Source organism: Betta splendens, chromosome 1, assembly GCF_900634795.4.
Source record: "Betta splendens chromosome 1, fBetSpl5.4, whole genome shotgun sequence".
NCBI classification, from domain to species: Eukaryota; Metazoa; Chordata; class Actinopteri; order Anabantiformes; family Osphronemidae; genus Betta; species Betta splendens.
This window is the reverse complement of record NC_040881.3, coordinates 2,729,937-2,740,906: the sequence shown is the minus strand read 5'-3', so window position 1 is coordinate 2,740,906 and position 10,970 is coordinate 2,729,937. Positions and strand designations below refer to the sequence as shown.

General features: G+C 49.5%; 1 protein-coding gene across 2 annotated transcripts; it reads right to left on the bottom strand.

The window, feature by feature from the left end:
* Nucleotides 1–346: 346 nt before the first annotated feature.
* Nucleotides 347–7,822, bottom strand: si:ch211-79m20.1 (PHD finger protein rhinoceros). 2 transcript variants are annotated; one of them, XM_029174816.3, is made up of 7 exons: nt 7,025–7,822; nt 4,215–4,317; nt 2,962–3,030; nt 2,674–2,870; nt 1,588–2,587; nt 1,369–1,504; nt 347–1,293 (listed from the first exon to the last, which is right to left on the bottom strand). In XM_029174816.3, the coding sequence occupies exons 1-6, from the start codon at nt 7,094–7,096 to the stop codon at nt 1,377–1,379; spliced, it is 1,569 nt and encodes a 522-aa protein (XP_029030649.1). In that variant the 5' UTR covers nt 7,097–7,822; the 3' UTR covers nt 347–1,293; nt 1,369–1,376. The 2 variants fall into 2 exon arrangements, with proteins under 2 accessions (XP_029030649.1, XP_029030721.1); XM_029174888.3 differs by having other exon boundaries at nt 2,962–3,027.
* Nucleotides 7,823–10,970: the final 3,148 nt, after the last annotated feature.

The following is a 10,970-nucleotide window of genomic DNA, read 5'->3' as shown; positions in this document are numbered from 1 at the left end:
ATAATTTTACAGCGGATCCATTATTCATGCCACACTATTCCCATTTGTCCGGCTCGCTTTCTCTGGGCACACGGCTAGATGTCTGGTCCTCTTTCCCACTCTGGCCGTCCATCTTCTGTCCATTCCTGGACTGACACCCACCTCCACCACGACCGCCTCCCCCGTCTCCCTTTCACCATACGACTACTTGCTGTTGACGTGTCCGTCAGCTGGTTGCTATAGCAACCGGGCATTTGTGCTGACCCTACCTTGCTTTGGCATACAGTTACTGTACAGGCCAAAGATCAGCGCTCAGCGCACACACACACACATTCACACACATGCACCAACATGTGGCCACAAGACATTTGTCTTACATTTTTATTTTATATTAAAAATAACATTCATAACAGTAAGTTGTACAACCAATAATATTCTGAAACATGTTTGCAACAATTACACTTGAGAACTTCATTTTTAAATAAGTTAAGAAATAAACTTTGTCTTTTCTTCTCCATCATGGTTTTCTAGAAGCATGTTACATACATTGGCTATAACTGACTTAGCGATCTCTAGAAGCCAGACGCTTTGCTGTGGGTATTCATAGCTCGTTATCTAGGCAGGCATTTGGTTGTTTCTGATCTGGACGTAGTACAAAAAGAGCAGGTTATCGGTACATTTAGTGACAGTACACAGCGGAGCACTTCTCTAAAGTGGATGCAGTGTGATCAGTGTGAGGCTACTCCAGTGTTAAAGTTAGCTCCAACATCGCAGGACAACAGTAATGCTTGGCATGATGTTTGAGGACTCAGTCGCGTTCTCCAGTTTCCAGTTCTCGTCCCAGTGTAGAAATCCAGTTCTGCACATTTACAGTTTCTACTTCAGCTCCACGTTTAGCCAGAATAATGACCGATGAAAGTCCAGGATGTGGTCAGAATCCCCGTTTGCTGAACAATCAGTAGTTAAGCTAGAAGTCAAAAGTCAGCAGCCAATCAATGGCTAATAACTGCAACAACAGAGCAGCAGTCTGGCTTTGGCCGTCTGATAAGCGTCTATCGATCGAAGTTCACGGGATTCAAGCGAACTACATCCAGTGTTTAGTGTGACAAAACCTCTCCAGTCCAAAGAGTCTGTAACATTGCACTTTGATTAAATCTGCGAAGCTGCACGTCCTGCGGCAGCTGAGAAGCAGGAGGGACGGCGTTCTCTGAAGCTGTGTTTGATGCCACAGCAGCCGTCAGGAATCCATCTTCCTCGTTTCTCTGTCCTCTGGAGTCCAGTCTGGGCCGAAAGCTTTTAGTTTGCTGTAGTTTCCTTTAACAAAAGATGTACACAGTTAGTGTTGTGTTTTGTTTGAGTTCTTCAGGTTCCCCCCGTTCGTCCACTCACCTGCAGCTCTACATGATCATGGCTCTCATGGCTGCTTTGCTGATGCGTCTGCGGTGCTTCCTCCTGCGACGAGGCGACGCCGGGTGAAACGGGGCCTTATGGGCTGACGGGGAGAGGGGACCCACCGTGGAGGCGGCTGGAGGAGACAAAGAGGAACATCAAACGACCTGCACCTCAGGGTTCTCAGACCCGAGCAGCAGAACCTCGGCTCAGCGGTACCTGTTTCGAAGGCGGTCGGCTTCGGCCTTTGCTGCCGATGACGCGGGTGGAGGCGCGTGTCTGGCTCCCTCTGTACCATCTGCAGGAGTTTCTGCCTCCTCTCCTCGTCGCTCAATTGACCGTCACCACAGGTGAGTTTAGAGTCCGTTTCCCTCCCCCCACTGACCGGCTCCCCCCCGGCCGACCCCCTGCTGCCGGCGGACCCGCTCTCCTCCCCCTCGGCCGCCGCTTTGTGACTGACCAGCTCGGTCTGTCTGTGGCTGGTCACAGAGTCTTTCTGTTCGCTGGGGTTCGGCTGTGGTTGGGGCTGCTGGGTTGGGCTGCCAGCGGGGGAGGCGCTGTCTGCCTGAGGCGCGCTGAGCTGGTACTGGGTCCTCAGCTCTCGGCCCTCTGCTCCTCCGTGATAGCGCTGCCTCTGCTGATGCTGCAACAACTGCTGCTGCCGCTGAGCGTGGTCCGGGTGATGCACCTCCCGGCTGCTCTTCTCCTCTCTGCTCCCATCAAACCCGCTCCCATGCCCGACCTGCTGGGGGCTTCCCATGATGCTATGCGCCGCCCTGGCCTCCGATGGCCAGCTGCTAATGGAGCCGAACCCCCCTGACTGCACATGCGTGGTCGCTGGGTGCGGCCTGGGCTGCGTCCAGTGCACCAGCTGGGTGTAGCTGCCCTGCTGCCACTGCCTGGACACCGGCTCGTGCTGCTGGTTGTGCTTCAAGTCATCGTGTCGATGAAGGTCGGCCTTGGAGGTGGGAGGCTTGGGCGGAGCGGGCGGAGCGGGGCGAGGGAGAGGAAGGTGGGGCGACGAGGGCGTGTGCTGTGGTGGAGCCACAGGGGGGTTGGGGTTGCTCTGAATGGAGGAGTGAGTGATGGGGAGAGATGAGGAGGAGGAGGAGGGAGAGGAAGATGAGGCTGCTTGACACCTACAGCTGACGTGGTCTTCCACGGAGATGATGGCTTTGTCGTAGTGGGCTTTCCTGTTTATGTACTGGATCTTTATCACCTAGAAACAAAGGCCCCTCAGTAAACCTCATGTCTGACCTACATGGATGACGTCACAGCTTCGAGGCAGATGTACGGACGTGGTACCTGCAGGTATCTACTGGCCGTCACCGTGGCGACGCACTGCAGCAGCCTCGTGTTGCAGCAGCCGGAGCACCTCTGCACCTCCACACAGGGCGGCCACAGCATGAAGTTGGCGTTGCGGCGGTCCAGCATGGACCTGGTCACCTCCATCACCTCGGTGCGGACCTTACAGGCCGCCTGCTGGGCGGGCTGGGCCTCCACTGTGGGGGTGGGGGGAGGAAGAGTGAGCGAAAAGCAGACGAAGGGCAGCGAACAAAACACAAACACAGAGGAAAGAACTGGAATACGCACCGAGGCTCCGAGCGAAGCGGCCGTGGGTGATGTTTGAGTGAATATCGTGCTCGTCTTCTTCCTCTTCTACTGAAAAAGACAAGGGTGAGAAGCAAGATTAGTTAATAAGTATATCTGTAATATTTATGGCCTGGGCCAAGCGGCCATCGCTGACAGAACCCTGTGAAGCATGAGAGGCTGTCGGGCGTTTTTCAGCCCAGCTCATTGTTCACTGCACAAAGGAAGCCATTTCTTCTCTTCCCACTAAAACAATTAGGCTATTTTCTGCTGCAATTTGTCTGTGGGCTGTCGAGAACACTGTTGAGGGGAGATATGACTTGTTAAATATAGCTGGTGTGTTTCTGCCAGTGTGTGCGTTGGCACTGTCTCACATGTCGTCATCTCACACTCTTGCCCCTCGGTCCTAATTATAACCCTGGTGTAGGTTGCTGCTGGTCAGTGTTCATGCGTCTGAGCGCTTGTTAAGCAGCTGGTGCAGAAGGGGAACGGCTTCGTGAAGTTCTCTCAAGCTGTTTGTTTATTGTATCCAGAGAAACTTTCAAAGAAGATCTATATTCTTACCAAGCTTTAGTTTCACATAGTCATTTCCTGTATTTGGTTCCTCTGTGCAGTCGCTGTTATGTCACTCATTTATGCATTGTGTTATTACTGATAAAAGCAACGTCCATTAATCTAAGTACAATGAGATTAGACTGAATATTTGCGTTGCCCACTGACGTGTCAACACAACATCTATATTTCAGAACCTTGCGAGTCCAGAACCCAAGAACGTTCCCCGTCTCTACGTTTGTCCAGCACAAACCGAGGTCACGGCTTCATCACAAAGGTTCATCCGTCTCCTGCTGCTTCAGGTAAATATTGCTCTAACGCGGTGCCTGGCATGAGCTCGGATCCTCTCTATTACTACATTCCTCTCTCTTCAGGCTTCTCCAGACACACCCACACACTCACTCCTCCGTGTCTGACTTACTGTGTGTGTGTGTGTGTGCGTGTGTGTGTGTGTGTGTGTGTGTGTGTGTGTGTGTGTGTGTGTGTGTGTGTGTGTGTGCGTGCGCGGGTGCGTGTGTGTGTGTTTGTGTGTGTGTGTGTGTGTCTATGTCTGTGTGTGAGTGTGTGTGTGTGAGTGTGTGTGTGTGTATGTGTATGTCTATGTCTGTGCGTGCGTGTGTGTGTGAGTGTGTGTGTGTGTGTGTGTGTGTGTGTGTGTTTATGTCTATGTCTGTGCGTGCGTGCGTGCTGCTGCCCATTCGTACCTACTGCGTTGGTCTCCTGCTGCAGCAGCAGCTTCAGCTCGTCCACGGAGGAGATGGGAGAGTTCCTCACCAGGTCGACCAGCGACGGAGGGAGAGGTTCGCTCTGTGGAGACAAACAGGACAGAGTTACAGTGACTGGCTGTGGGACGACTAACCTTCCAGGTTTGGACCTATAATAAGTCATTAAGGGCTTTTTGGTTTAAAGACACAGGGCTGAAGCCCTCGGTCTCACATAATTCCTGTGACATCATTCGTAAAACGGAGCTTGGTGTTAAATTCTTTGCATATTTCCCCAATCGAGCATTCCATGAATAAAACGGGAAACCGCTGGAATTTAACCTCTTTATCTTCTAGGTGATGAACTATTTCTCTTTTTTTTTTTTTAAATTACACGTCAACAAGAAGTCTTTATGTCATTGAAAGTTCAATGTGAGCGTCCAGTCTTTGTCGTCATCTTAATTACTGTACGAGAACTGGATTAAACGGAGTGAAACGCACATGGAGATGCAGGATCCTCCATCTTTTCTTTGCTCCAGTTTCACCTCCTCCCGCGGAGGAAGCGATCGTTGTGATTGGTGTTTGTCGCTGCTGTTATGGCTCTGTTCACCCACAAACGCCGGTGTAACCCACAAAACCAGCCTCTGCCTCCTCCTCCTCCTCCTCCTCCTCCTAGTGCATCACGCTGAATTCCAGCTGAAGGAATCAGCCCATGTTTCACTCTCACCAGTGAAGTTGCTCTTACTAAAGTTATGTAACTAATCTAATTAGTACTCAAGGAAAAAATAGCGAATGTGGTGTTTAATGAACTTTTAATGAATGCCTTCGCAGCAACTGATTCTGGGTGTTTTTAGAGAAACGACTCCTGCGGTGCGTTTCTGAAGATCAAAGCGACGACTCGCTGCTCAGTGACATTTTGCTTTGCTAGTCTGAAAGCTGATACTATCTCAGAGCAGTTGGGCCAGCACTTGATACAGTCACATGCCAGAAAGATGCCAAAACAAATTAAGGAGTGTTAAGACCAGAACAGGAAAATATGCAGAAGAAAGTCTTCAGTCGCCACCGTGATTCACAGCAAACGTTTGCTGTGAACGGGAACTTCACATTCACCGTGTTGTGGTCCTGACGTATTTCACACTTTGTGTATATTAACTGAAAAACATCATCAGCGTCTCAGCTTGAAACTAGCTTTTAAAGCTTGTCTGAACAAGGAAGTTCTCATGCGACGCAAACACTGGAGTCGCAGCCAAGTTTAACTTAACTTTAACCTCTGATGCTCAGTCGAAAACACGAGGTGCAGCAAGAAACCAGCAGTAGCTTTAACATGAGCCACAATTATGCAAATCAGGGAGTCTGTTTGGACCAATCTAGTAAAAACCACTGATTATTAGTAGAAATCAGAGGCTGAGCAGCAGCTGCAGCTCCTTCACACGAATAAATCAGACTTTTAGAATCTCATATCCTTGTGTTGGTTCATATGTCCTTCGCTTTTCCTCTTTCTGTCTGCTTTGTGGGCAGCACTGGCTCAGGACACCTGGATGACTTTCACAAGCCATTGGCTGACCTAGTTAAGCAAACACACACACACACACACACACACACACACACACACACACACACACACACACACACACACACACACACACACACACTGTGTGGCACATAAAGTCCGTCAAATCCCCGGCAGATTAGTAGTTTTTCTTATGTAAAATGGATCAAGTCAGGCAGCAGCAAACCGTCCCAGCTCAGCCCTTAACAGACAATGGTGGAGGGAGTCGCTGCAGGTGTGTGTGTGTGTGTGTGTGTGGGTTGTGTGTGTGTGTGTGTGTGTGTGTGTGTGTGTGTGTGTGTGTGTGTGTGTGTGTGTGTGTGTTTGAGAACATCTGGAATAAGATGCAGGTGCACAACAAATACAAATATCTGAATACATCAAATCAATTCTAAATGGGAAAAGACTGAAGACAGTTGTATTTTCCATATCTCACAGGTTCAGTGTATTAACGCTGTGATACTGAAGCGCTGATTGACTGCCTTCCTTTCTCCTACCACTGCATAACAACCAGTCACTAGTTGAACCATCACCTTTTCCAAACTTGTGTGGAACGAGATGCAACTGAAGTGCAGACAGCAAACGGCTGCAGCAGGTTGGAAACTCGTCCAAAACGGAAAAAGAGCCGCTCCATGAGCACTTATTGCCGCGCAGCACCGTCTACACTGTGCTTCCCTGATGTTCCTGCTCCCTGACTTCCAGCTGTGATCATGAAATGATTGGACGCGTGTCTGGGACCTGGACCTCGGGGCCGTAATGAGCCGGTGGGTGGGTTTCCTCCCACAGCACAGGCTGCAGAGTCACAGCCACATGTGTTGATGCTGCTTGGTGTCAATGGCTGATGCACTGGCGCATTTTGCCTCGCAGATTCACCTCCAGGTCATATGCGCTCAAACAAGTTAAGAAAATTCTCACCAGACGAGATATCGCGTCATGTCATCGCTGTCAAAGGCTTCGTGATTGTTTTCCTGTTATGGCTGTTAGAGTCGAACCACTGTTCCCACCGCGGACAGACAGAGTAGTGTCTGCATTAAAAAGCCTCAGTTTGCCTCTTTCACCTTAAAGCACAGACGTGGACACAAAAACAGTACCTTGAGTGTAAATGATTCAACTTTTGAGCTGTCTGGTACCCATCAGCACATTTATATGCGATCTAACATAATGATTTGCCCTGTTCATTCTTGGTATAGTTTCCATCTACACTCTCTATTAGTTTCCCGGCTCTGACATAAGGTCGTAGTCTACGGGCACGTCTCGTTCTTACCTCAGCGCTGCCCAGACGCAGACGGGCCGCTGTGAACGCCGCCACGAGCAGCAGCAGCACCCAGGACCTCATGTTGCCGCCCAGCCTGAGGAGCCGCGAGCGACCGGCCGGGCATTTAGCTCCTGGTCGCCAATCCCCCGGTGCCGCGCGCCGACCGGACGACAGAGATCCCCCGGTGCGTCACCGCACCGTCCGCCCGCACGCTCACGCTGACTCACGCACGCGAGACGTCTGGCTCCGTCCGGGCTGCGTCCAGGAGTCACGGGCGGACGCGCGGGGCGTGGGCCACGAGGGCAGGTGTGCGACGTGGGGTGCGACCGAGGAGGACGGCGAGAACACGGCTCCAGCCGCGGCAGCGGCGGCGGCGGCGGCGGCGGGACGTCCGCGCTGCGCCTCCAAATCTCTCAAAGTGTCAGGAGTCAAAACCGTCAAAGTGGTGGAAGTGCTCGTTAATTCCAGCCAGAAACGAGCAGATCACGAGCCTCTTCTGGTCCAATGCACCATTCTGGTCATTAGTGAAGCGCTGTAACTCCAGAGGTCCGCGCGTAAAAGTTCACCTTGGAGCTGAGTGCGATCCGCTGTGCGCAAATGTCCGCCTGCGCTCGTCTCGTCCCACGGAGCGTCTTATCGCCCGTCTCTCATCGACGCGTCTGGCTCGTAGGCTCAGTTTGCCGCTCGCTGTCTGCTCCGTCGCCGCTGCGCCGCGTGCTCCCCTCCCTCGCGCGTCTCCTCTGCCTGGCGCGTCGCGCGCACAGCCGCTTTTCCAAACAGACGCAGATCCTTCCTCCCGAAGTTTACGCATCAAGTCAGTCGGGAGAAATCTGCGTCGTGCAGGAAACAGCGCGACGTAGCTTTCAAAATAAACGTTAACGTCAAAGATCTGCGTGAAGGAACTGGGTCAAAAAGCCAACAGGGAAACAAGAGCAATCTCAGATCAGTGATGAAACAGGTATTAAATGAAACGGACCTGAAGTAAATAACGTTCAACAGTCTGCAAGTTAAAGGTTCCCATGTGTGGGTATGTCATGGTAAACTTTAACACAAAAAATGAAATATTACATTTGATAATAAGTAAAACTCACATAAATATAAACATTATTCCATTTAGTGCCTGATTCCTATTTAATTCGTAATGTTAATGTTGAGAATTCAAATAGCTGTTTGTGATGCATTATTTTTAAAGTTCTGCAGCGCAGGTGCAGAAACTCTGACTTGACTCTAACTGAAAGTTGCACCAGGTCCTGTGCGTCCTCATACTGTACAGGAGCATTAGGAGGTTCGTCTTAAAGGAGAATGTTATTAATACCAATCTGCATCACAGCCACTCACAATGTAGCAAACAAAGTGTTTCTATTCGGTCAGAACCACAAGAAACCAGCACCCAACAGTTCTTTCAGGGTCAGAATCTCTGTGTGTTTAATAAGAGATTCATCTTTAAAAAGCAGTGAGGATATTTTTGATCCATGTGAAGCCACAACACATCCTCAGAGCTTTGTGAGTTTGTAATGTGAAGGGGAACAATAAAGGCATATTGGTCATATTAGTGGACATTCTTGGGCCTGTTTCACTTCCTTAGTGTTACATCACGTACAAATGCGAAGCATCTGAAATATGAGTCAAGGAGCGAGCAAATGGTTTTCACTGTAATCTGCTGGATTATCGCATGGATTGAAAGGTGGTCGTTTCTAAAAAGGGTCCAAACAGAGAGTTTAAATGTTTGGACAGTCTCACCTTACAACATGTAACATCACTTAACTGCTGATTCAGTTTTTCAGGTGGCTGAACTCCACCTCCTCCCAGGATTTGACTGTATGAATCATTAGGGCCTCACGTGGCCGTCAATCCAAAGCAACACGTACTATTTGCCTGGATCCTCCAGTGGATTCAGACGTCGTTTGTCCAGTTTTCTGTCCAACGAGCAGAGCTGGAACGCAGACATTACACACAGCGATGTCCTCGATGCACTTGAGTCATTAATTAATTTGAGAAATACCTCACACACATCTCAACAAGCTGATTCTTATCGTGTGTGTTTTAAAGTTGCTCCCAGAGATAATTTGAATTGCAAAGAGTGTGAGTGATGTTGGAAGAAAATGACAGTGATGGTCGGATAACGTATCCACGCTTTCAAAGCCATTCATGCGCTGTGTTTAAATAACAGCTAATTAGCGAAAGCCATTGAAAGCGCCTTTTAGAATAAACTAAGGCATTTCATTGGTGAGAGGTAACAAAGGTTTGTCTGACATCAGATGTGATGTGTGCGTTGGATTTCAGGGTCGTGGCTGGAATGAGCAGAGCAGAGGGCAAAGGGTCATGGTGGACTTCTCCCTCCCAGCAGAGTGGAGACACATCCCAGCACCAACGCGACTGATACTGATCCATGTCCGTGCATGACGTCTTCCAGTGGGTGACTTTTTTAATAAAAAGTGGCCTGTTGTAGGTTTGGCTTCAGAATTAGACGCGGTTGTGGATCAGCAGATATGAAAGTGTGTCAGGTTCACAGAATTCCCAGTATTTCACAGACGATGTAGGACGTGAGTCGACTGCAAGAATAAAGGAGCTTTGTTCCTGTTCTGCATCTTTCTGTGGATTCAGCCCATCGTGTGTGTTTCAACAGGCCTTAATCAGGAACACAGGTAATAGACTTAACGTGATCCAGGCTTCAATGGCTTCACGGCCTCAAAGGTAAAGTTTCCCCTCAGCAAACAGTCAGAATGAGTTAAAAAGAGGAGCAGCTCGAGCTGCGTCTGCGTCGGATCCTTTGAAGGGCACATCTTTCCAGTCGTACTCATCCCTCTATTAGCGTCTTGTCTCCTCCCCTTTCTCTTCACTATTTCCCTTTTTAAACCTCACTGTGCATGAGCCTCAATTAACTTCCTGTCCAATATCCTGATCTAATTATTAGGCCGCGTTTCATTCGTCTTCTGCGCTTGCCAACTTCCTCCGCGCCGCCGCCAGTCGCCGGATGAGGCAAACAGCTGCTGCCGTCTCACCGCGGTTCACACTCAGGTCACGGCTCGGCTCACGTCTGTCTGAATGAGCTCTGCACTGGATTTGGACTTTCAGGCCTTCTGGTGTCATCTGACCTCATACAGCGGCCCGGGCTCCATATTACTAATGATTTGATGTAAAGACGTTTGTTATAATGAAAAGTGAGAAGCAAGAAGTTGGTAACAATATGAAAACATGAACCGAAAATCTAATTTTACCTTGCAGTTTCTGGAGTTGCAGCCGAGTCGGAGGGAAACTGAAGTGTAAAGATGAATCCCCAGATTGATGTCGCAGACTTATGTAAACACAAGTTGTTTAAACTTGGATCAAATGAGGTTTTCATTCACTGCACTGCAGCGCAGGCCTGATGCAGCTCTCATGGGCTGTTCTGGAGGGGGTTTGTGATGGAAACTCACTGATCCAAGATCAGTCGATCATCTAAACATGTGCATCAGTTAAATATACACACACACAAATACAAACACTTAGCAACATTTGGGTTGAAGGCAACTAGAAGATGTGATGGAAAGGCAAATGAGGGAGGCTCTGGATGAAGGTGGGCCATGATGGGAGAATATGGGAGGAGGAAGATGGTGGAGGATGCAGGGCTGAATCACCACTGCACTGTAGGATGTTTTCCCAGTGTCAACAGGAAGTGGAACAGAGCAGCTAAATGCGTATGTGTGTGTTTGTGTGTGTGCGTGTGTGCTTGCGTGCGTGCAGGAAAAAACAGGAAATACTAGCACACATACTAGCAAGTATTGTCCCCTTGTCACCCGACAACGGCGGATGTGCTGCAGTTGTTTTGGTTTCATATGGACCTGCTGCGTGACATGATTAGTTGTGAACACATGACAGAGTGACTGGGCAACATCACTGTGTTCATTCATGTTGTGTGTGTTGATGCGTTTGTTTCCCCACAGCGACTGTACATAGGTCTCAGAGCCTCTGTGGC